Source organism: Heteronotia binoei, chromosome 2 (assembly GCF_032191835.1).
Source record: "Heteronotia binoei isolate CCM8104 ecotype False Entrance Well chromosome 2, APGP_CSIRO_Hbin_v1, whole genome shotgun sequence".
NCBI classification, from domain to species: Eukaryota; Metazoa; Chordata; class Lepidosauria; order Squamata; family Gekkonidae; genus Heteronotia; species Heteronotia binoei.
The window spans coordinates 24,740,150-24,766,268 of record NC_083224.1 but is presented as its reverse complement, the minus strand read 5'-3'; the positions used below and the strand labels follow the sequence as shown (position 1 = coordinate 24,766,268).

The 26,119-nt window shown below is 46.9% G+C and overlaps 1 protein-coding gene across 1 annotated transcript in view; it reads left to right on the top strand.

Moving 5' to 3' along the window:
• The window catches only part of CDH4 (cadherin 4), a 1,291,203-nt gene that overhangs the window by 937,829 nt on the left and 327,255 nt on the right, over positions 1–26,119 (top strand). Inside the window, exon 6 of the mRNA XM_060232964.1 lies at positions 19,040–19,195. Within this exon, the coding sequence (XP_060088947.1) occupies positions 19,040–19,195 (156 nt within the window). The remainder of the gene's footprint in view (positions 1–19,039; positions 19,196–26,119) is intronic.

Here is a 26,119-nt window from a genome sequence, read left to right as displayed (position 1 = left end):
TTGCCAGCTTCCAGGTGGAGTCTGGAGATTTCCCAGAATGCCATCTGATCTCCAGACAGCAGAAATTGGTTCCCCAGGAGAAAATGGCTACTTTAATAGGTGGACTCTGTGGCATTATATCCTGCTGAAGTCCTTCTCCTTTCTAAACCCCACCCTCCCTAGTCTCTGCCCTCCAGATATCCTAGAGCAAGGGTGTTGAAATGCAGCTTGGAGGCCAAATCAGACCCCCAGGGGGCTCCTATCAGGCCCCTGAGCAACTGGCTCGTCTGCTTCCTTCGCCCTCTTTCTTGCTTCCTTCTGCGTCACAGCTTGCTTTGCTAGGCTTGCTCAATCACACAGGGGCTACAGAGCATAGCCTCTATTTTCTCCATTGGCTGAGACTCCTTTCTTGGGGAGGAAGGGGGGGAGACAGAGCTTGTTCTGCCAGGCTTTCTCAGTCGCACAGCTACTGTGCTGCCAAGCATCTCTTCCTTCTGTTTGCTGAGGCTCCTCCCCCTTCTGGTCCCCTGGGGAAGGAAGGAAAGAGCCAGAGCTTCCTTTGCCCGGTTCACTGTATCCTGTGGGAGAAATACAAAGAAAACACCTATACATTAAGATCAATGAGTGCTAATGTTTGAGAATGTTTTATTTTAATTTTAATTTATTTTATTTTAAATTTTTCAAACCTTTTAATTGGGCGTTTTCGCACTCACCTTCAGCCGGCGCGACCCCCCTCTTCACCGCGCAGGATCTGCGCGGATTTCGCACTAAATGCCGCGGAGCAGCCTTCTGCGCCGGAAACTCCCGGCGCAAAAGCCGCTCAAACGGAAACTGCTTTTTGGCGGTTTCCGTTTGAGCGGCTTTTGTGCCGGGAGTTTCCGGCGCAAAAGGTTGCTCCGCGACGTTTAGTGCGAAATCCGCGCAGATCCTGCGCGGTGAAGAGGGGGGTCGTGCCGGCTGAAGGTGAGTGCGAAACGTCCATTGTATTTGTCTGCATCCTTTATAAAGTTTATATCTCTACTACCTAATCTTAAATAGGTACACACGTGGCCCGGACCAAAATGGCCCAGCTCGACAAGGTTTCATTTATGTCAGATCCGGCCCTCATAACAAATGAGTTCAACAGCCCTGTCCTAGAATTTCCCAACCCAGAGTTTCCCCTTCCTGACTTTTGATGCTGCGTATTTGGAATGAGTAAAATCCTTTGAAAGACACAGCTTTTCTTCTAAAAAAAAGAAAAAGGAAAGAAAACTTCACAGTATTTTTTTTAAAAATGCTACCCTAAATTGTCCATTTTTTCCTGCTGGGAAAATGGGGAGGGGCGTGTCTTAGACTTTTTCCATGCTATATGTCGGGGTGGCCATGCTGGCTGGGGCTGATGGGAGTTGTAGGCAAAAAACATCTGGAGAGCCACCGTTGGCCACCCCTGCTGTATGTTTTGATGGAGAAAATGCTTACCTTAAGAAGCTTTCGGTGCCTTTTTAAAAGCAGAAATGTTCCATAAAAGTTTCTTTTTGCCGTTCTTCCATTGTTTCCCAATTATCTGTTGGAAAATAATGAAAAGGCCTTGGGGGGGAAACCAGGGCAACAGTCCCCCCTCCCCCACCGGCCTTCTCATCTCTAGTCCCCTGCAATGCATCTCCTTTTCATATCAACAGTGAAAGTAATCAGTGGATCATCTCTTTTGTTATATCGTTTCTATTGTTCCCCCAAAGAGATGAATCACTGGGCTTCAAAGCCCATTCTCTGGAAGCCCCAGTCCTCTTTGACGATATTACTAGAACCAAACTTTGTATCTAACTACTGCCAAAACCCTAATAGCTACCAGCAGTCTTCTACATTGCATAGAATGGATCAGACAATATCATTAATAGAAACTGTGGGATGAAGATATTGCTTCATATTAGAGATGAACGCAGTTGCCAGCTCCAGTTTTGGGAGATACCTGGAGATTTTTGGGGTGGATGCTGAAGTGGAGTTTGGGGAGGGGGAGAGATCTCAGCAGGGTAGAATACCATAGAGTTCACTCTTCAAACTGGCCATTTGCTTCAGGTGAACTGATCTCTGTCAGCTAGAGATCAGTAGTAAATAGTGGGAGACCTCCAGCCCCCACCTGGAGATTAGCAACAAAATGTGAAACATCGATAAGGTGGGAAGGAATTTTGGCAACAAGACCCCATGTGATAAAGGCAAGTGCAATTTTGGGCTGTATCAACAGAAGTATAGTGTCCAGATCACGTGAAGTGATGGTATCGCTTTACAATGCTCTGGTAAGACCTCACCTGGAGTATCGTGTTCAGTTTTGGGCACCACATTTTAAGAAGGATATAGACAAGCTGGCGCCTGTATGGCGAACTCTCCACCGGCCATCGAAATAGAGGGGCACCAAAGAAGAGGTACAAGGACTCCTTGAAGAAATCCCTTAGCACCTGTCACATCAACCATCACCAGTGGTCTGACCTAGCCTCAGATCGCAAAGCATGGAGGCACACCATCCACCAGGCTGTCTCTTCCTTTGAGAACGCACGCATAGCTGGTCTTGAGGACAAAAGGAGATTGAGGAAGAATCGCACTGCTACAGGACCAACCCTAAATCAGACTTTTCCCTGCAGCCGCTGTGGCCGGACCTGCCTGTCCCACATTGGTCTTGTCAGCCACCAGCGAGCCTGCAGCAAACGTGGACTATTGCACCCTTCTTAAATCTTCGTTCGCGAAGCCAAGCCGAGAGAGAGAGAGACAAGCTGGAACGGGTGCAGAGGAGAGCAACGGAAATGGTGAGGGGTCTGGAGACCAAGTCCTATGAAGAAAGGTTGAAGGGGCTGGGCATCTTTAGCCTGGAGAAGAGGCAGCTGAGAGGTGATATGATGATGATGATTATTATTATTTGTTTATTTATATTCTGCCCCTTCCCCCATTGGGGGCTCAGAGTGGAGTACGTCAATTAAAATAAAATCACAATAAAAACATAATAAAACTAATTACAGCATTCATTAAGTACAGTAAAATAATTCAACAAGATGGCATAACAGCAAGGTGGTATTGCACAGAGGTGCCACAATACAGCACCACTAGGGCAGTAGGGCGGAGGCCAACTGATCGATAAGCAAATGCCCACTGCCTCACCCAAAGACCTGGTGGAACAGCTCCATCTTGCAAGCCCTACAAAAGACCAATAGGCCAGGAAGTTGATTCCACCAGGTCAGGGCCAGGACCAAAAAAGTCCTGGCCCTGATGGAGGCAAGACAGGCTTCTCTTGGGCCGGGGACTATCAGCAAATCTTGGAAGGCCAAGCAAAGCGACCTCCGGGGCGTATACGGGAGGAGACGGTCCCATAGGTATGTTGGTCCCAGGCTGCATAAGGCCTTAAAAGTCAAGACTAACACTTTGAAGCGGATCCGGTACTCTATAGGCAGCCAGTGCAGGTCGCGGAGCACCGGCTGAATGCTTACTCATATAGGGGATGCAGTCAGCAGACGAGCAGCCGCATTCTGCACACGCTGCAGTTTCTGGATCAGTTTCAGGGGTAGGCCAGCATAGAGTGAGTTACGGAGCCCACCTGGAGCAGGCCAGCATCCTGTCTTGCACAGTGGCCAACTAGTTCCTCTGGATAAGAACAGAAGAGAAGCCATGTTGGATCAGGCCAATGGCCCATCCAGTCCAACACCCTGTGTCACACAGTGGCCAAAAAAACCAGGTGCCATCAGGAGGTCCATCAGTGGGGCCAGGACACTAGAAGCCCTCACCCTGTTGTCCCTCCCAAGCACCAAGAATACAAAGCATCACTTGCCCCAGACAGAGCATTCTAACAATACACTGTGGCCAATAGCCACTGATGGACCTCTGTTCCATATGCTTATCTAATCCCCTCTTGAAGCTGTCTATGCTTGTAGCTGCCAACACCTCCTGTGGTTGTGAATTCCATGTGTTAATCACCCTTTGGGTGAAGAAGTACTTCCTTTTATCCATTCTAACCTGACTGCACAGCAATTTCATTGAGTGTCCACTTCTCGTATTGTGAGAAAGGGAGAAAAGTACTTCTTTCTCTACCTTCTCTATCCCGTGCATTATCTTGTAAACCTTTATCATGTCACCCCTCAGTCGACGTTTCTCCAAGCTAAAGAGCCCCAGGCATTTTAACCTTTAACCTGGATGTCCAACATCAGGGCATAGAGGCCAAGGCGTTCCGCTGATATTGCCTCCTGACTCTCATCATTAATATAGCAGAGTTCAACTGAGTTATCCCTCTATGTACGAATGCTCTTACGTGAATAGCATAGGCTGGCCTAATCCCATCTGATTTTAGAAGGTAAGCGGGGTTGGCTCTGGTTAATGTTTGGATGAGAAACCACCGAGGAAGTCCAGGGGCACTACACAGGCAATGGCAAACCACCTCTGGGCGTCACTTGCCTCGAAAACGTTGCAGGGCCAGCTGCATCTTGATGGCACTTTCCTCTGCCGCCAACTGTTTATGAGTCTGTGGTGAAGCTGATAAACGTGCAGCATTCTGATGCATCCCTTGCTCAATTCTGAGGAACGGAGCAAATCCAGGTGGTTCCCCCGGTCTTCTAATTAGTGGGGAGAAGCTGTCCCATAGCAGCAGCAGCAGCCTCTAAGCAAGAGGGATGAAGGATGACGTCTTGAAAATTAAGAGGTGACGGAGAGCCAAGCTCTAATGACTGGGAAGGTGGCCATCAAAGCAAACAAATGGGATGCCCTTCCAAGGCAACTCTTGGTGGGGTTTTTTTGCCTCATTAAAGAAATTGCAGCTGTTCTGCACACAGGACCGTTCCAGACATTCCAGTGCTTACAAGCATTAGCTGTTCTGCATAAGCGGTGCTTCGTTGAAGATGTTCTTAATTAACGCTGGCGTGGATGAGCTTCCTGCTGTTGGCCAACTCTTTGCAATCCTCCCTTTTTTTTCCTTTTTTTTTGAACCGAAGGCAAGCACCATATTTCATCTTGAAACAAATCAAAGTGGCCTTCGGATGCTAAATAAGAGCCTCCCTCCCTAGTTTCAGTGACTGGTGGCAACAGAAAATGGCTCATGTTTGTGAAGAACGTGCTGTTGAGGGAAGCCATGTCGCTCATTTCCTCTGCCACTTACAAAGTTGCTCTTTTTGGCAGTGGAAAGGGTGCAGACTGGTATCCTTAAGGACTGTCTCCAGGGGTGTCGAACTGGTTTGTTATGAGGGCCGGATCTGACGTAAATGAGAACTTGATGGGCCAGGCTGTGAGTGTCATAAAATGTACTGCCAGCTAGCAGAGATATAAACTTTATAAATGACACAGAAAAACACAATTAAAGATTTTTTTTAAAAAAACAACCTTAAAATAAAATATGCTTAAAAGATTCGCACTCTTGCAATATTTTATTTATTTAACAGTGTCTGATAACTGACACCTCTTGCTCTGAATTATTGCATCAAAATCTGGAAGCATGTCTGTGCTGTAGCAATCTTGAGTATGCTGTTCAGGTGTTGTTCAGGTATGTTTCTGTAAGTTGCAATCCTACTTTTGATTTATTGACATTGCTTACAGAAATCTCACAGTCAATGCTTTGAGCCTAAGGCCCAGGGGGAAACATGAAATGGCTGGGCATTGTGAGCTTTTGTACATAAGTTGATTCATGTGTTGGTCAGCCAACGGAGAAAAGAGAGGCTTTGCTCTGTAGCTCCTGTGCAATTGAGCAAGCCTGGCAAAGCAAGCTGTGATGCAGAAGGAAGCAAGAGAGAGAAAGAAGCAGATGACAGTGAGCTGCTTGTGGGCCTGATAGGATTCCTCTGGGGGCTTGATCCAGCCCTTGGGCCACATCTTTGACACCCCTAATCAAAATGTAGGGGGCTCTGACCTAGGAACATAAGAGAAGCCATATTGGATCAGGCCAATGGCCCATCCAGTCCAACACTCTGTGTCACACAGTGGCCAAAAAAACCAAGTGCCATCAGGAGGTCCATCAGTGGGGCCAGGACACTAGAAGCCTTTCCACTGTGGGCCCCCCAAGCACAAAAAAAATGTAGCATCAGTGCCCCAGACAGAGAGTGCCATCAATACACTGTGGCTAATAGACACTGATGGACCTCTGCTTCATATGCTTATCCAATCCCCTCTTGAAGCTGTCTATCCTTGTAGCCACCACCACCTCCTGTGGCAGTGAATTCAACGTTTTAATCACCCTTTGGGTGAAGAAGTACTTCCCTTTATCCATTCTAACCTGACTGTTCAACAATTTCATTGAGTGTCCAAGGTTCCTTAGTGGAACAAACTCCTTTGGAAGGTGGTGGGCTTTCCTACCTTGGAGGTTTTTAAACAGAGGCTAGATGGCCATCTGATAGTAATGAAGATCCTGTGAATTTAGGGGGAGGTATTTGTGAGTTTCCTGCATTGAGCAGGGGTTCGACTAGATGACCAACTCTATGATTCTATGATTTTCGTATTGTGAGAAAGGGAGAAAAGTACTTCTTTCTCTACCTTCTCTGTCCCATGCATAGAGCCCCAAGCGTTTTAACCTTTCTTTATAGGGAAAGCGTCCCAACCCTTGAATCATTCTAGTTGCCCTTTTCTGGACTTTTCCCAATGCTATCATATCTTTTTTGAGGTGCGGTGACCAGAATTGTACACAGTACTCCAAATGAGGCCACACCATCTGGATGGCTTGGGCTAGCCCAGTCTAATCTAGTCTGCAGAAGAACCTTGGCATTTTACCCAGTGGAGTTCCCTCCCCTCCCCCAAATCCCACCTTTCCCAGGCTCCACCCCCCCCACCCCCCCCGCAAATCTCCAGGTATTTCCCAACCCAGAGCCGGCAACCCTATGGTGCAATGTGCACTGGTTTACCAGCTGCAAGTTGGGAAATCCCTCCAGATTCGAGGCTGTAACCTTGGGAGAGTGGAGTTTAGGAAGGGGCAGCCACAGATCAACAAACTGAAAAATTATGCTTGGGAGAGGGAAGGAAGCAGGACTCTGTCATAGCTCCCTTCTGTGTTCTCTGTATGCACAGATGCAATGGACTTGTTCTAGCCCCAGGCATTTATGATTATTATTTAGCAGAAGACAAAAGGAAAATCCTCCATTAAGATTCTCAGAAGCATAGATCTGATAGTGTGCCGCTAGAAGAGTTTGCGCCAAATGTAAGCAAAGCCTTAAGATTAAAAGAGAACCTGTAATAAATCTATGCCAATAGATGTGTTGCAGCTAAATACTAAATCCAGAATTGTAGCAGTCATGGATTAAAACCTGAAAGGATGTTATCCTTGCCTTTAATGCCCCCTTTAAGTGCTGGCTGACAAAACGAATCCTGAAAACTTTCCTCCGCTGTCCCTGGGTTTTGCATCCCATAAGCTGCGTTTCATCTCCGACAATTTAGAGCTCGTTCGCCTTCCATTTGCTGATGTTTCCTGTCACTTATTCAGAAACTCACAAATAGCTGTGAGGGTCACAAAAGCTTTCTCCGACTTTCTTCTATGGTTGTTCTCTCTTGTGGAGCAAACTTGCCTTTTTATTTTTCTGGACAGGCAACCTGGTGTGGGCACCAAGATCACACTGCAAATAAAGCCAACTTAAGTGTTGGGATAATTTGGTGGATTGACTGTTTAGCTTGCCTTGAAAGGGGGGAACCATTAAAGCAGATGTGGAGAATGAAGGAGGAGCAGAGAGGAGACACCGAATAACTTACTAGGTGACTTTGGGCCAGTCACGTTCTCAGCCTGACCTACCTCACAGGATTCTTATGAGGATAAAATGGAGGAGGGGAGGGGGATGTTAGCCACTTTCGGTCCCCATTGTGGGAGAAATATGGAGTACAAATGAAATAAAATAAGGAAAAAGAATGAGAAGAATAGTTTTTATTCTCCAGTTTGGTGTAATGGTTAAGTGTGTAGACTTTTATCTAGGAGAACCAGTTTTTATTCCTCACTCCTCCTCTTGCAGCTGCTGGAATGGCGTTGAGTCAGCCGCAGCTCTCACAGAGCTGTTCTTGAATGGGCAGCTTCTGGGAGAGCTCTCTCAGCCCTCTCTACCTCACAGGGTGTCTGTTGTGCGGGGGGGGGGGGAGTTAAAGGAGATTGTGAGATTCAGAGTGTAGGGCAGGATATAAACTTTGAGATTCAGAGTGTAGGGTGGGATATAAATCCAATATCATCATCTTCTTCTTTTCTTTAAGGAATCTCAAAGCGCTTTGCAATCTCCTTTCTTTTTCTCTTCTTACAACACCTTGGGAGGCAGGTGGGGCTGAGAGAGTTCTGAGAGAAGTAAGACAGGCCCAAGGTCACTCAGCAGGCTTCATGTGGAGGAGGGAGGGATCAAACCCGGTTCTGCAGGTTAGAATCCGCCCTCTTCTCCACTATACCACACCACACATAACCAAAGAAGAGAAAGTTGTCAGTGAAATGGGGCACCCCAAAAATGCCCCACAAAATGCTGTTGGGATAGTTCAATGTATTGCCTGCTTAAGTTTGTGGTGGAAAGGGGAAATCAAACGGTGAATGCAGGTATGGAGAAGGCAACAAAACACCTGACAGCGCATTAAACATACAGCAGGAGAAAGATGGGAAATGTGTCAGCGAGGTGAAGCCAAAGCAGCTTACATTGTTCACTTCTTCATTTTATGCACACAACAACCCTGTGGGGTAGGTTAGACTGAGACCGTGACCAGCCCATGGTCACCAAACAAGCTTTCTGCTTGCAATATCAGCTGTTTCTCATGTCAGACCTGTGTTGTTGTTTTACCCCTCTCTCTATTTCTCTCAGTGGATGTGGAAATAATAATAATTATTATTATTATTGGTGGTGGTGGTGGTTGTTTATATTCCGCCCATTCCCCTAGGGGCTCAGAGCGGAGTGCAACATAATTAATAAAATCACAACAGCATGATTTCATTTGACTGATCATAAAAATACTTTCCATTTGCATAGTACGTTTGCACCCTTGGTGGCACCAGTACCTGACTGGATCAACCCAGACAAAGGGAATCGCAACTTTTCAGTGAGCTTACCTGGATTTCCAGCCATTTCCCATACACGCTATCGGGGCTTTTTTTTTGTAGCAGGAACTCCTTTGCATATTAGGCCACGCACCCCTGCTGTACCCAATCCTCCAAGAGCTTACAGTTGGCCCTGTATGAAGAGCCTTGTAAGCTCTTGGAGGACTGGCTACGTCAAAGGTGTATGGCCTAATATGCAAAGGAGTTCCTGCTACAAGAAAAGCCCTGGGCATTTCGTATTACTGCTCCACCTGGTGGGGAGAAATCTTTTACTTTTTCAGTCACCACCAGCACATGCAATATGGCATCTTCTGGGGGAAACCTAGAAGCAATGCCACATTATTCTGTGAACAACTGGAAACTCTGTGGGTTTACAATAGAGTTTCTAGAGCAACATGACGTCACTTCTGGTTTTCCCTGGAAGTGACGTCATATAGCATGCAATGACAGTGTGGCCTAATATGCAAAGGAGTTCCTGCTACAAAGCCCTGCGTGCCATGTTCAAGGAATTTGAGGAAGCTTGAACATGGAAACTGAAAACACCTGATGCTATCTACACACCAGAGGAATGTGTGTGTATGTGTGTGTGTGTGTGTGTGATGCCAAGTGAGTCTTTGAAACGGCCCCGGGTTTTACAAAAATAAGTCCTGATTTCTGCTAATGTGCAGGTGCGCAAGTAACTCTGCTCATGTGAGTAATCCCTTTGAACTTGAGGGAGCTCTCTGCGTGCTGAAGCGATTTGCATGATCACTGCTTGAGAGCTAGAATTAGTCCCTGCCGTCCGTATTTACCGTATTCGGCTAATCCAGCCTTTTCAGATGCCACACAGAGTCCCCTTTTGCCGTACGCCGTTATTGATCAAGAGAGAGAGATTCAGCTTGACAGAGGTTTGTGAGGAAAGAAGCCTCGGAGTTGTCCAAGGAGCAGTCACATTATCAGCTTGTCTCCGATGACATATGGTAATGTAACGTTTAATGCTTGCCCTGCCGTTTCCAAAGAGGCGTCAAGTGATACAGCTAGCTTATGCTCAAAACTCTTCCAAACAAAAATATTAAGATCGGAAATTATTTCCTGGTGTCGTTTCTAGATGGTACAAACGTGCCCACTGCTTTGACTGCTTTTGTCACACTTCAGGGTTCTTTGGCGAGTAGGAAGAAGGGAGGGCTGGGGGGGGGGGTTGGCTGGCCACCCTGGTTGTTCAGCATAAATTAATTGGATTTTTCTTGCCGTCTTTGTGTGGCCTCCTCTCAAAGCAATTTTAATTCCAGTGACAAGGTTTATAATATATTTTCTCCAAGTTTATTACCCCATTGACTGCACATAACCGTGTCTTAAAGCCTGAAATAGGCTTTAAGTTGTCTCCGTCTTGTACCACCAGGGCTTTTTTGTGTAGCAGGAACTCCTTTGCATATTAGGCCACACACTCCTGATATACCCAATCCTCCTGGAGCTTATAGGGCTCTTCTTTTTAAATCACCCAAGAAATATACTGCAAAAAAAGGTAAATTCAGGGATTTGTTTGTAGAAAAAGCCCAGCAGGTGCTCATTTGCATACTAGGCCACACCCCCTGACATCACCATTGCTTCACACAGGGCTTTTGTAGAAAAACCCAGCAGGAACTCATTTGCGTATTAGGCCACACCCCATGACACCAAGCCATCCAGAACTGCGTCCCTGCTCAAAAAAAGCCCTGCTGACATATATTTATTTAAATTGGGCTTACAAGTTGATCTGTGGGCTGTTATGGGATGGGAAGTCATGGTAGACAGGCCTTAAGAATTAAAATAAGTACATTTCTCTACCCTGCGAGCTCAGTTCCACCTGTAACCACTGGGGATGGAAGATGCATTCACCAGAAGTGTATTTTAACCAGGAAACAGAAATAAATATTATTTTGTAACGTGATTAATTTTCCACATTTGAGTCTGGCGATTATGCTCCGGCTATTTGATTTTTCAGCATGCATGCTGAATGAAAATATGTACTTGGGAGTAGACGCGAGAATATGACTTGTATTTGAAATCTCTCATTTGACTAATCTGGAGACGTGTGCAAGCAGAATGGTATTTGAGAACATTCTTGCACGAAACATTCTTTAAACATATCTCTTCGTTAGGGATCTCAATGAGCATAAAAATATTTCCGCTATATTTAATGAGCCGGAGTCAGTGAAATAAGACGCCTAAGTGTTTGAATCTAAAGGATTTGAATGTGTTTGCATTGTTTGATTTTCATTAAACACTAAATGTGGGAGAACATACCGGCCTTGGTTATTTTCAATTTAGCCCCTGTAATGGCCAAGAGCACGGAAACCCAGGTAATAAAGGACATTTTATAGCATAACGACTGTTCTTATTGCCATTAATAATTACAGTATTTTTTTTTAATAACGCACAAAATGAACCCTTAAAAGGTCACAGCGAGCACTAATTCTAATAGGTACAGTTCCTTGGAAGCTAGAGAGAAAAGTGTGTTACCACCTTCGTGCATAGGCTTGCCAATCCCCAGATCCCAGGGGAGGTTCTCCCACTTTCCCAGGCTCCTTCCTGCCCCCAGTCAGCTGACCAGTAAGGGGAAGCTCTGCCCCCCCCCCCCACAGCTACCATGAGCCAGTATGTTGTAGTGGTTAAGTGTACAGACTCTTATCTGGGAGAACCGGGTTTTATTCCCCACTCCTCCACTTGCACCTGCTAGCATGGCCTTGGGTCAGCCATAGCTCTGGCAGAGGTTTGTCCTTGAAAGGGCAGCTGCTGTGAGAGCCCTCTCCAGCCCCACCCACCTCACAGGGTGTCTATTGTGGGGGAGGAAGGTCAAGGAGATTGTGAGCCACTCTGAGACTCTTCGGAGTGTAGGGCGGGATATAAATCCAATATCTGCTTCTTCTTTCCCCTTCAGAACGCTAGGAGAAAGCTTGCCAAGTAGGGCAGCCAACCCCCCCCAGTCCTGGCAGGCTTCCCCCTCCCCCTATGTTGCCAGCATGATGACGTCACTCAGAAGTGATGCCATTGGTTTTCCCGGACACTTTATGGTTTTCCTGGACACTCTAGCCATTTGGGAGGGAAAACTCTATGGTACAATAGAATACCATAGAGAACGTAGGGGACCTGGAGAACACAGTGGACTTGGCAACCCTATTGCCAAGGCTTCCTTTTTGGATGGTGTCTTTGTTTCTTTAAGGCTGAATGGAGGCTGGGTAAGCAGGCAGAACAATGTGGCTGCTCCCAGTAGCTGTGAAAGCATCCCAGACCCTCCGATTGTGGTACAAGCTTTTCAGAGGTCATTTGCATGGTAAAGGGTAAACTTGAACCTTTGGTTTTCCTGTTTTATTGGAAGTTCAGCAGCTCATGAGTAAATTGCCCCAGTTGGACCACATGAGTGTGGGATTGCAAACTGTTTTATTTTTGCTTCTTTGTGTGTGTGTGTGTGTGTGAGAGAGAGAGAGAGAGATGATTTGCAGCTGCTTGGGTGAGGAATTGCAGACTGCATTCAGGGGAACTGCACTCCTGTGTTTCTATTTATTTATGTTAGGGAAAGTCTCCTGGCTCCACCCCCAAAGTCCCCAGATATTATCTGAGTTAGACTTGGCAACCCTATTTGCGCAGGACCTCTCAGGAGGACATAAGGATAGGCATCTTTGCAGGATTAGGCCAAAGGGTCTGAGGTAAGCGTTACCAGCCCTCAGGTGAGGCCCCAGCACTCTTAGGAGTACAGCTGCTCTCAATATTAAAGAGATCAAGTCCCTTGAAGAAAATGGCTGTTTCAAATTAGGCAGGGCTTTTTTTTTTTTTAGCAGGAACTCCTTTGCATATTAGGCCACACACCTCTGATGTAGCCAATCCTCCAAGAGCTTACAGGGCTTACTCCAAACTCCAGGAGGATTGGCTACATCAGGGGGTGTGTGGCCTAATATGCAAAGGAGTTCCTGCTACAAAAAAAAGCCCTGCAAATAGGTCCCAGCAGGGATCGCTTGGTTTGGGGGGCTTCCCCCCTCCGTGAAGCACCTGTGAAGCACCCCTCCCCTAAACAGGAACATTGTGATATGTCCCTGCCCACCCTGGAACATCTCCCAAATCCCCGTGCCTGATGGTCCAGGGGACCTGGCAACCCTAGTTTCAAAGGGTGAATTGTATATAGGATTGCCAGCTCTGGGTTGGGAAATACGTGAAGATATGGGGCCGTTGAGCATGAGAAAGGAGGGTTTGGGGAGAGGAGATACCTCAGGAGGGCATGATGCCGTAGAGCAGGGGTGGCCAAACTGTGGCTCGGGAGCCACATGTGGCTCTTCCACACATACTCTGTGGCTCTCAGCTAGCTTGGAGAAGGCATTTGTCTCTTTAAATCGCTCCTCCAAGCCAAGCCAGCCAGCAGCTTGGAGAATGCACTTGAAGTTGTTTTCTTTCCACCTCTCTCTCCCATTTTCCTTCCTTCCCTCCCTCCCTCAAGCATCTGACATTTATTCTATGTGGCTCTAATATTAAGCAAGTTTGGCCACCACTACCATAGAGTCTACCCTACCAAGCTGCCGTTATCTACAGGGGAGCTATTCTTGCTCCTCTGGAGATCAATTGTAATAGCAGGAGCCCTCCATGTGTCACCTGGAGGTTGGCAATCTTAGCATGCCTTCCTGCTCGAAAGTGACTGGCATCTCAGCATTACATTCTGCTGAGTTCCCTCCCTTCCCTAAGCTCTGCCCACTCCAGACACCTCCCCCTAGAGCTGCCGTCCTCCAGGGGGTGGCAGGAAATCTTCAGGAATTACAGCTGATCTCTCAATAACAGAGGTCAGTTCCTGTGGAGGAATGTGCAGCTTTGGCAGGTGGATACTATAGTATACTAAAGAGCAGGGGTGGCCAAACTGTGGCTCCTTCACACATCTTGTGTGGCTCTCAAAGCTCCCTCCACCCCATCGGCCAGCTTGGAGAAGGCATTTCTCTCTTTAAATCACTTCTCCAAGCCAAGCCAGCTGGCAGCTTGGAGAATGAATTTAAAGTTAAAGTTGTTTTCTTTCCACCTCCCGTCCCCCATCTATTTGCTTTCCTTCCTTCCTTCCTTCCTTCCTTCCTTCCTTCCTTCCTTCCTTCCTTCCTTCCTTCCTTCCTTCCTTCCTTCCTTCCTTCCTTCCTTCCTTCCTGTTTTGTGGCTCTTAAACATCTGACATTTATTCTAGGTTTCACCACGCCTGCTATAGAGTTTTGGCAAAATAGTGCTGGAAACAGCATCGCATCCGCTCTCAGTTCCCACCCACCCCCTCCCCAGGGACTGCCCTCAGTTCTCTAGAAATGGTGGATCTCTCCTCCATAAACCTGTCTAACTCCCTTTTAAAGCCATCTGTGCTCATAGCTGCTCCTACGTCCACTGGCAGCGAGATCCACAAGGTAATTACTTGTTGAGTAACAGAAGGATATCATGCAGTCAGTCTTATACCTATTGCCCCATCGACTTCTGTCCCCAGTTGTATGACAGCGACTGTGTGATTGTTATTGTATGTATGATAGCATAGAAAATTATTTGGCGTCAGGGTTGTTTTGTAGAAAAATAGGTGGTGGAGCTCATTAGCAGAGCTTATTAGCACATCCCCCCCCCCCCAGCCAAAAGCAACCTGATGCAAGAAAGGAGAGCCCTGAGTGAGCAAGGTCTGCTTGGCTGGCTAGAGATCCAGCCAACCCAAACAGGCCTTGCTTACCTGGGGCTCTCCTTGGCTGCCCCCCCAAGCCACCCAAAATCACATAAGAAATGGAGCAAGGGTGGTGTGGGCTTCTCCAGGGGTGAATGAGGGCTGCTGGGGGTGTGGCAAAGCCCCTGGTGACTGGCTGGCTGCCCGCTCTCCTAATCCAGGGATTGTTATGCAGCTGCACCTACTATTCAGTTGGCAAGGTAGGTGAGAAGGAAGAAGGGGAACCCTCAGAAAGATTCAGGAGCTGCGGTCCTGTGAGCTCCTGCTGAATCTGAGGCCAGTTTCGCGTGATGTTTTAATAATATGCAGGAGCACACATGTGCTTTCGTAAATCACCGTAAAGAGAGAATCCTGATGTGAAGTATGGTCATAATGGTGGTGGGAGTGTTGTTGAGTCTCATCTGTGCTACGGTGAGCCCCACCGGGCTTTCAGGGCAAGAGACATTAAGAGGTGGCTTGCCATAGCCTGCCTCGGTGTTGCAACCCTGGTATTCCTTGGAGGTCTCCCATCCAAATACTAACCAGGGCCGAGCCTGCTTAGCTTCCGGGATCTGATGAGACTGGGCTAGCCTGAGCGCTCAAAGCTGTAGTGAAATGTAAAACGGTCAAGGTAGTCCCCTGTGCAAGCACCAGTCATTTCCGACTCTGGGGTGATGTTGCTTTCACAATGTTTTCACGGCAGACTTTTTACGGGGTGCTTTGCCATTGCCTTCCCCAGTCTTCTACACTTTCCCCCCAGGAAGTTGGATACTCATTTTACCGATCTTGGAAGGATGGAAGGCTGAATCAACCTGGAGCTGGCTTCGTGAACCAGCTTCTCCTGGGATTGAACTCAGGTCGTGAGCAGAGGGCTCCGACTGCAGTACTGCAGCTTTACCACCCTGTGCCACGGGGCTCTTGTGGTGAAATGTACATGTTCATATTTAAGTTTCGATATCTCCTTGTTAAGCTAACAACAAGCAGCTGAATCCAGCACCGAATGCAATTTGAAAACCGTAAAGAAATGAAATTAAATGAGAACATCGTTGTTACTGAGAAATCTGTTGATTGATGTATTGTTTAATTGGTAAAAAAAATGATTGTTTGACAGCCGTATGTATGTATGTGGTGTCTGTGTGTGTGTAAACAGTTCCAACCTCATAAAACAGGTAAAAAAGATGTCACAGACAGGAGAGGCCCTCTGCCCCCCCTTGTCCATCTTTCTTCTGAAGGGCAAACATTCCCTCCACCTCTCCTTGAAAAGTCACTTTTTGTTCACCTGGAAGAGCATTCAGATATTTAGCTAATATATAGCAGTGTTTTGCCCAGTCATAGAATCAGGATACTGAGTGCCGTAAATAAATCACCTAAGAGATATACTGCAAAAAAAAGGTAAATCCAGGGCTTTTTTGTAGAAAAAGTCCAGCAGGAGCTCATTTGCATATTAAGCCACACCCCCTGACACCACCATTGTTTCGCGCAGGGCTTTTTTGTTGGAGAAACCCAGCAGGGACCTATTTGCTTGTTAGGCCACACCCTAATATTAGGCCACACACCCCTCTTCACACCCCTTAGGCCATGTGAAGAGAGTGGGCGGACAAAGAGAGTGAGAGAGGAGGAGGTCAGAGGGCGGCTCCCAGGTTAAGGCAAAGAGAGGCATCCCATTCAAGGAGAGAACCCCTACACACACTTAGAGTGATGTAGCCCCTCCCCCCCACCCCACACCCAGCCATGCTGTGTTGCTTACTCCAACAAGGAGAACGGGTTTGCTTGCTGGCTGCTTTCTTCTTTTTATTATTAATGCCTTCATCTCTTTGTGCCTTGTGCACGCATAGCGCATCATTATCAGGGTGTTCTGGTTTCCTGCGAAGAGCAGCTGGCATCTCAATGCAAAAGTTTAAAATGTGCCTTCGCTACCAGGCACGTTCCTATTATCTTCCCTGTATCCCCCCCCCCTTTTTTTTCCCTTTAGTAAAGCGGGTGGGTTAAAAGAGAGCATTTGTTTGTCACCGTGACCCTTATCAGACAGTTTTCTGATGGTGAGGGGGCGGCAGATTATTTCTGCCCTTGTGCATCATCTTTCCCCTTCCTCCTTTTTCAGAAATAGTCCTGCCATTAGGGGGGGGGGGAAAGCTCCTTTAAATTGCTGTTCAGAAAAACTAACTTCCAATTGCCGAGCAAAAAGATCTCAGGGTTGCCACAGCTAGATGCAAACCTGCTGGTTTATTTGCTCGTGGGAACTGGAAATGAGAATGACATCTTCTGTGCAGATATTTCCCATGGCAAACTCGTGGGCTCGGGAGGCAAAGGGTGCTTTTGGTACCCAATTTAAGACAACGCTCATCAGTTTATTAATAGTCCGTCATCAGGTATTACCAGGCCTCAGATTCAGCAGGAGCTCACAGGAGCACAGCTCCTGAACCTTTCTGAGGGTTCCCCCTCTCCCCCCCCCACCACCTACCTTGTCCATTGAATAGTAGGTGCAGCTGCATAACAATCCCTGGATTAGGAGAGCGGGCAGCGCAGCCAGCCGGCCACTAGGGGCTTTGCCACGCCCCCAGCAGCCTCATTAACCCCTGGAGAAGCCCGCACCACCCTTTTCCCAATTCATATGTGATTTTGGGTGGCAGTGGGGGGGGGGGGGCGGCCCAGAAGTACCCTGGATGAGTGAGGCATGCTTGGGATGGTTGGATCTCTAGCCAGCCCAAGCAGGCTTTGCTCGCCCAGGGCTCTCCTTTCTTGCATCAGGTTGCTTTTGGTTGTGGGGGGAGTTAAATTGCTTGAGAGCCAGTTTGGTGTAGTGGTTAAGTGTGCGGACTCTTATCCGGGAGAACTGGGTTTGATTCCCCACTCCTCCACTTGCACCTGCTGGAATGGCCTTGGTCAGCCATAGCTCTTGCAGAGTTGTCCTTGAAAGAGCAGCTGTTGTGAGAGTCTTCTCAGCCCCACCCACCACACAGGGTGTCTGTTTTGGTGGAGGGAGATAAAGGAAATTGTGAACCACTCTGAGATGGCAGAGTGGAGGGCAGAATATAAATCCAATGTCGTCTTCTTGAGAGCTGAGAATTCTTGAAATCTCCCAGGAATTTGTGTTGTATGATTCCTGAAGTAAAATGCCTGAGTACATCGTTTACACTTTGGCTGGTGGGAATGCCTTGCGTACATAGTGTGCGCATGCTGCTTGTGTGAAGGGGAGGATGCCCACATATGATTCGGAGGGAGGTTATCATAGCAAAATAAAACAGGAGTCCAGTGACACCTTAAAGACTGAGTGCATTTATTTCAGCGTGAGCCCGAGCCCACTTCAGTGTGTGAGATATGCACCTGAAGAGGTGAGTTCTAATCCACGAAAGCTGGCAAAGTGGAAAAATCCACACCTCTGTAGAAGTTGTGAATTCACAAAGCTGCCTTGGACTAAATCAGACCTGTGGACCATTGAGGTTAGCATTGTCTACTCAGACTGGCAGCAGCTCTCCAGGGTTTCAGGCTGAGGTCTTTCACGTCACCTGCTATCTGGTCCTTTCAACTGGAGTTGCCAAGGATTGAACCTGGGACCTTCTGCATGCCAAACAGATGCTCTACCAGGTAGATAGATCCCAGTAGGCAGCCGTGTTGGTCTGAAGCAATAGAACAAAGCAGTAGACAAGTTCACCTTTAAGACCAACTAAGTTTTATTTAGAATGTAAGCTTTCGTATGCTGTTATGCAGACTTCATCATTTTTTGTCTGATGAAGTCTGCTTAACAGCATACGAAAGCTTACATTCTAAATAAAACTTAGTTGGTCTTAAAGGTGCACTAGTCTGCTGCTTTGTTCAGATGCTCTACCACTGAACCATGGTCCCCTACCATGTGCTAGAATAGATGTTGGCCTTTAAAATAGATGTTGGCCTTTAAAGGTGCTGCTGGACATCTAATGGCCTCATTTAAATGGGTTGTTGAGTCATCCTTTGCCTAAATCCACCAGGGGAAGTCAGGGTATCGGTGTTTAAATAACTAAATAAATACAATATGTGTAAAATTATCGATGGATCATGGGCTCTGCCGCATTCTCCTTTACATCCTTTGTGTGAGCCGAATGCACTTTTGCCCCCTTTTCTGCATGTTTTTTTGCTCCCTCTAGTGGTCAATTTGATGTTACATCTCTGTGTTTCTGGCCTATCTCCCTGCAGATTTAAACTGCCGGGTTTTATGCCCGATATATACGGATATAAGCTTGAATCTAGCAACAGAGAGAGCAAAACGCATGCAGAAAAGGGGAGAAAAAAGTAAAGCAGTCGGGACACATAAGCAATGAAAATGATAATGCGGAAGAGACCTGTTTTTTTCCTCCTGTCCCAAAGGCCTGCTTGAATACATGTGCCAGGGCTCTGTCCACACTCCCCTCCTGCATTCCAAGCTGACTCATTGTTCTCTTTAATATTTTATTCAGATCCGTTCAGATAAGGACAGCGAGATTCATATACGATACAGCATCACTGGAGTGGGGGCTGACCAGCCACCCATGGAGGTCTTCAACATTGACCCCATCTCGGGGAGGATGTACGTGACACGTCCCATGGATCGAGAAGAAAGAGCGTCTTACCACGTAAGTTTGTGACCTTTCGCCGTAAGCAGTAATCTCTCCAGCGTCTTGAGTTTCCAGTCCTTAGGTTTCTTTCCCTTTCTAGTGCAAATTGACAATCTCAAAGCACATCTCAATCCGAATCCAGGACAGAATACAAAGTCTGGACAGCCCAGAGGCCAGCTTGTCAGTAACTCACTGGGAAAATCATGAGTGGGTGGCTGGATTTGTTCTAAGAGCAGAGCCGGCTCGTCCACTAGCCAAACTAGGTGGTTGCCTAGGACTCCGGGAAGGGGGGGCGCCAAATTGAGCTCCCAACCTCCCGGTGCCCAAGACAGCCACCTAAATTTGCCTCTCTCTCTCTCCTCCCTGCCACCACCAGCCCCCTCCCTTCCCATCTGCCACGCTCTCCACTCCCCACCCTCCCCTCCGCTGCAACGAGGCTGGGCCGTACTGACTTCGAGGCAGCCGGTATTGCCGTGTTTTTTGAAGAGAAAGCTGGAGGAGGCTTCGCTCCCCCCTCACTTCCAGTTCTGGAAAGGAGGGGGAGAAGCATCCTCCAGCTTTCTCTTCAAAAAATGTGGCCCTGCCCGCTGCCTTGAAACAAAGCGGAAGGGAAGGGAGGGGGCTGGCAGCAGGGGGGCTGTGGCAGGGAGGGTGCGGGCCTGGGAGCCTGCCTGGGGCACCATGGGCCCTAGGGCCAGTGCTGTTTAAGGGAGCAGGTAAGAACCATCCAGCTAGGAAAAAGAGAGTGGAATAGCCAAAAGGATGTTGTAGAGATCAATAACTGTGTGATTAAAATGTCTCATGTGCTCAACATTATGACCCTTGTTCATGGTGAGGGGGGGATGCTGCTTTCCCTTGCATTGGTCCATAGCTGAGAACCAGTGTGGTGTAGTACTTAGATCAGGAGTCCACAACAGCACCCACCTACACCTTTCCCAGTGCCTGTGCAGTGTTTTTAGAAAGTGGGTGGACTTTTTGGTAGCAGGAACTGCTTTGCATATTAGGCCTCACACCTCTAGCCAATTGTCCTGGAGCTTACAGTAGTTTCTGTATTAAGAGCCCTGTAAGCTCTTGAAGAATTGGTTACATCAGGGGGTGTGGCTTAATATGCAAAGGAGTTCCTGCTACAAAAAAAGCCCTGGGGAGGGGCCAGGTAAAGTCCAGCCCAGTGGGGGTTTCTGATTGCCCATTTGAGATCTGATTAGCTGTACATGTTAAAATAATTTTTCAGCCACAACTGCCACTGCTGTGTTGGTTTTATTCTCTCTCTGATTCCATTTTCCTGTGTATCCTTAAAAATTACTCCTCTTATCTCTTGCACTTGAGCTTCCTCTTTGTGTGTGATTGGTTCTGCCAGGTCGGTGTAGCAGTTTAGTCTGTGGAGACCAATCTGGGAGACCCAGGTTTGATTCCCCACTCCTCCATATGCAACTGCTGGGTAGTCACAAGTTTTCTCAGAACTCTTCTCTCAAGAGCAGTTCCCTCAGAGGTCTCTCAGTCCCACCTACCTCACATGGCAGCTGTTGTGGGGAGAGGAAGGGAAAGGAGATTGTAAGCCGCTCTGAGACTCCAGGTGAAGGGCAGGGTATAAATCTAATTTCTTCTTCTTCCCATGTGTCCATTTGGTGCGTGTGCCCATCACCCTATGCCAGACTTCAAAAGCTGCCCACAATTTCAGAAAGGTTGGGGAATCTTGGGTTAGAGTTTAGAACTAGGATCTGGAAAACTCGGGGTCAAGTCTCCACTCTGCCATGGAAACTTTCTGAGTGACTGAGGATGGTGTGGAATTGTTTTCTGTGGTCCCAGAAGGCAGGACCAGAACCAATGAGTTGAAATTAAATCAGAAGAGTTTCCAGCTCAACATTAGGAAGAACTTCCTGACAGTGAGAGCGGATCCTCAGTGAAACAGGCTTCCTCGGGAGGTGGTGGGCTCTCCTTCCTTGGAGGTTTTTAAACAGAGGCTAGATAGCCATCTGACAGCAATGTTGATCCTGTGAACTTAGGGGGGAGGTATTTGTGAATTTTCTGCATTCTCTGCTGGACTAGATGACCCTGGAGGTCCCTTCCAACTCTATGATTCTACATTACTAACCTTGATGGACTAAGGGTCTGATTTAGTCCAAGGCAGCTTTGTGTATTCACAACTTCTACAGATACCCTGTGAGGTAGGTGGGGCTGAGAGAGCTCTGACAGATACTGCCTTTGAGCAAAACAGCTTCTGACAGAATTATGACTGACCCAAGGTCATTCCAGCAGGTCATGTGGAGGAGTGGAGAATCAAACCCGGTTCTCCCAGATTAGAGTCCGCGCACTTAACCACTACACCATACTAGAACTCGAGGGCACCCAATGATGCTGATGGGCAGTAGGTTCAGGATGGACAAAAGGAAAGATTACTTTACACAGAGAGTCAGAGTCATTCAAATGTGGAATTTGCTGCTGGAGGATGTAGTGACGGCCCCAGGAATAAACAGCTTGAAAAGGGGATTAGATGGATATATGAAGAGTAATTGCTACTAGGCATGGTGATTGAGGGGAATCTCCACATTCAGAGGCACTAATCCTCTGAATACTAAAGTCAGGAGGCAACATCAGGGGAAGACCTTAGCTTCTATGTCCTGTTGTTGGGCAGCCAGAGGAACCACTTGGCCATTGGATGCCAGACTAGATGAACCACTGGTCTGATCCAGCAGGGCTCTTTTGATGTTCTTATGAAGGCCTTAGCTTCCATGCCTTGTTGTTGGCCATTCAGAGGAGCTAGTTGGCCATTGTGTGAAACTGGATGCTGGACTAGATGGACCACTGGTCCGATCCAGCAGGGCTCTTCCAATGTCCTTATGAAAACCTTAGCTTTTATGCCTTGTTGTTTGCGATCCAGAGGACCTAATTGGTCATTGTGTGAGACTGGATGCTGGACTAGATGGACCACTGGTCTGATCCAGCAGGGCTCTTCCAATGTTCTTATGAAGACCTTAGCTTCTATGCCTTGTTGTTGGCCCTCCAGAGCAACTAGCTGGCCATTGTGTGAGACTGGATGCTGGACTAGATGGACCACTGGTCTGATCCAGCAAGCCTCGTCTGGTGTTCAAGAAAATCCATGAAGCCTTTGGTCTTCAGGATTAACAGCTGGCCCATACTTTCCAGGACTTCTGGACGAAGATGACTTTCCAAATGGTCATCATGATGCTCTCGAAAGCTGTATGGGGGTCAGTGCCATTGACATCATATTCTTAAGAGCAGTTGCCAATTCCACTCAAGTGGTGTTTGGTACACATTTAACTGTGTTGACACTGCTTGTGGACAGAGGTGGGGGGGGGGGGGATAAAGAAAGTATATTACCTCTTTCACTGGAAGAAATTTCCCCAGGGTTAAAGAGGAATCTAAAGGAGAGTTATTTTATCTTTCTGGAACAAAAGCAATTATTTTCTCCAGTGATCCTGGTGAAATGTGAAGGGGGGAATATTTGATACATTGCTTCTGTGCAGCTTCGTATCCGTCAATAATCTTTCGCTAGCGCCGGGTCATTCTAACTGGGGTATAATTGGGGTAGAAGGTCTCAGAGTAATGCCTTTGATGGAGTCATTAGGATTCTAGTATTCGAGATCCTCAGTCAAAAAGGAATACTTTTGTCTCTCGTAATGATGACTTTCAGCGACCCCTGACTATTTAATAACAAGTGTTCATTATTAAGTGTCCTGAGTAAAGGCAAGAATGTTTCAGGGATGATTTGAAACAGGCAGTCTGTTTGTGGTGGGGGGAAAAAGTTGTCAAGTTTCTATTCCACGGGCTACTAACGACTTCCTTTAATCAGAGATCTTGGGCTGAACTGGTTTCTGCACGGGCTTGCAATCTAGGAGACAAAATCATTTCATCATATCCAATAATGCTTAGATCTGTTTGTAGAACTGAGCAATCTCTGAAGTCTTTTTTTTCCTCCAGATTCTCTGTTCTGTCCTGAAAATGTAACATGGGGACGCAGCAAATATATGTTTACAAGCATCTCTCCTTCTTCAGAGGTTTTTAAACCTCCACTTTGTGGAAGTTTTAGCCGTCACTTTGTGGAATGCCCTTCCCCTGACTACAGAGATCAGTTCCCTTGAAGAAAATTGATGTTTTAAAGGGTGGGGTGGTCTCTATGGCATTGTACCCCTTTGAAGGCCCTATCCTCCACATGCTCCTCTCCCAAAACTTCAGGGAGATAAAATTGTAACCCACAAATTTGTGTTTAAATGTGGAATTTGTTCACATCCTACCTCTGTATGAAGAAGAAGAAGACAACGACAACTGCAGATTTATACCCTACCCTTCTCTCTGAATCAGAGACTCAGAGCGGCTCACAATCTCCTTTATCTCCCCCCACAACAGACACCCTGTGAGGTGGGTGGGGCTGAGAGGGCTCTCACAGCAGCTTCCCTTTCAAGGACAACTCCTGCGATAGCTATGGCTGACCCAAGGCCATTCCAGCAGCTGCAAGTGGAGGAGTGGGGAATCAAACCCGGTTCTCCCAGATAAGAGTCCGCACGCTTAACCACTACACCAAACATGTACATATGTTTAAGCATGGAATTGAATAGGTTATATGAATATTTGTTTTATTTGGTTTCTCTTTTTGATGGTTTTTTCCCCTGCATATTAATTAATCAATAAAATTAAATACTATTGCAAAAAAAAAAACCTTTCCCAATCTGAAACTGGCAACCCTGCCCTCCACTGGTGGCCAGAGAGACCTGATAACCCTAGAACAGTGGTCCCCAACCCCCAGTCCATGGACCAGTACTGGTTCATGGCCTGTTAGCAACTGGGCCGTGAGTTGTATAATTATTTCATTATAGAGTTGTATAATTATTTCATTATATAGTGCAATGTAGTAATAATAATAATAAGAAGACAACATTGGATTTATATCCTGCCCTCCACTCCGAATTTCAGAATCTCAGAGCGGCTCACAATCTCCTTTACCTTCCTCCTCCACAACAGACACCCTATGAGGTAGGTGGGGCTGAGAGAGCTCACAGAAGCTGCCCTTTCAAGGACAGTTCTGCAAGAGCTATGGCTGACCCAAGACCATTCCAGCAGCTGCAAGTGGAGGAGTGGGGAATCAAACCTGGTTCTCCCGGATAAGAGTCCACACACTTAACCACAACACCAAACTAATAGAAATAAAGTGCACAATTGCATCATTCCGAAACCATGCCCCCGCCCCCGGTCCCTGGAAAAATTGTCTTCCACAAAGCTGGTCCCTGGTGCCAAAAAGGTTGCGGACCACTGCCCTAGAATCCGTATGTTCAGATATGAATGTTTACAGCATATCCAAATCTGAGCTTTCTTATTGCTGGCCTTCTATATCCATTCTCCTTATCCATCAAAATCAGATTTTTATGCAGATCTATATCATTCCATTTAATTCCGTTCCACGTGCTCAAGTTTTGGCTTCAACCTGATTGCATTGCTTCCCAGCCACAAGTATTATTTCATTATTTTTATTTGTCTGTGTTCGTCATCCGTTTCTCTAATTAACACTAACTTTTTTTTGCACCAAAGGGAAATAAAGTAATTCTCAAATTCATTTGGTAGACCAGTAATAGGATTTTCTCATAATAGGGCTGTTTGCAAAATCTTCCTGATGTATCCTAGTGTGGAGATTAGTCATTCATTATGTAATTTGCTGGATTCGAGTTCAGTAGTACCTTAGAGATGTACTTGATTTTTGGGGTATAAGTTTTCAAGATACAAGTTGGAATGGGGATACTTGTGGTTTGTGTTCTTGTAACCCAAATTATGAAGCAGCCTTGGGTTGCCAACTTCCAGGTAGCAGCTGGAATTACAACTGATTTTACAGGAGCTACAACTGATCTTCAGGCTAGCAAAAGAATTAAGGAAAGCAGCTAGATCAAATAACTGTGCCATAATAGGTGATTTTAACTACCCTCAAATTGATTGGGTCAATATGTGTTCGTCAGGAGAAAGAGACTGGGTTTCTAGATACTCTCACTGACTGTGCCATGGAGCAGATAGTCATGGAACCTACCCAGGAGGAGGCAATCCCAGACTTAGTTCCAAGCAGGGGTAGAATTCTAGCAGGAGCTCCTTTGCATATTAGGCCACACACCCCTGACATAGCCAATCCTCCAAGAGCTTATAAGGCTCTTTTTTGTAAGCTCTTGGAGGATTGGCTACATCAGGGGTGTGTGGCCCAGTATGCAAAGGAGCTCCTGCTAGAATTCCACCCCCGGTCCCAAGTAATACTCAAGACCTGCTGAGATAAATAAATTTGATAGCACTGGTTGGGTACACTGACCATAATGCTATTAAGTTTAGCATTTATGTAAATAGGGAGCTGCCAAAAAGACCAACGCAACCACATTTAACTTTAGAAGGGGTAGCTTTTCTCAAACGGGGAAGCTTGTGAAGAAACATAAAAGAAAGGTAAGGAGGGAGAAATCTCTTTGGGAAGCTCGGAGACTATTTAAAACTACAGTGCTCAGATACAATGTATATTGCAGGTTAGGTAATTAAAGTGCATGGACGCTTATCTGGGAGAACCGGGTTTGATTCCCCACTCTTCCACTTGCAGCTGCTGGAATGGCCCTGGGTCAGCCACAGCTCGTGTAGGAGTTGTCCTTGAAAGGGCAGCTTTTGTGAAAGCTCTCTCAGCCCCACCCACCATACAGGGCATCTGTTGTGGGGGGAAGAAGATAAAGGAGATTGTAAGCTGCTCTGAGTCTCTGATTCAGAGAGAAGGGCGAGGTATAAATCTGCAATTCTTCTTCTTCTAAAAAGGCCTGCGCAGTTAACAGTGCTGGTGCTAGGGTTCCCCGCCACACGCCCTTCCTTCCTCCCACCTTGTCAGGAATGGCCAGGCAGCTGCTGCCTTCTGCGACTCCTCTCTTGCTGCCAGCCTAACACCCTTCCTTGGCAGCAGGGAGAAGAAGTTCCCCCGGC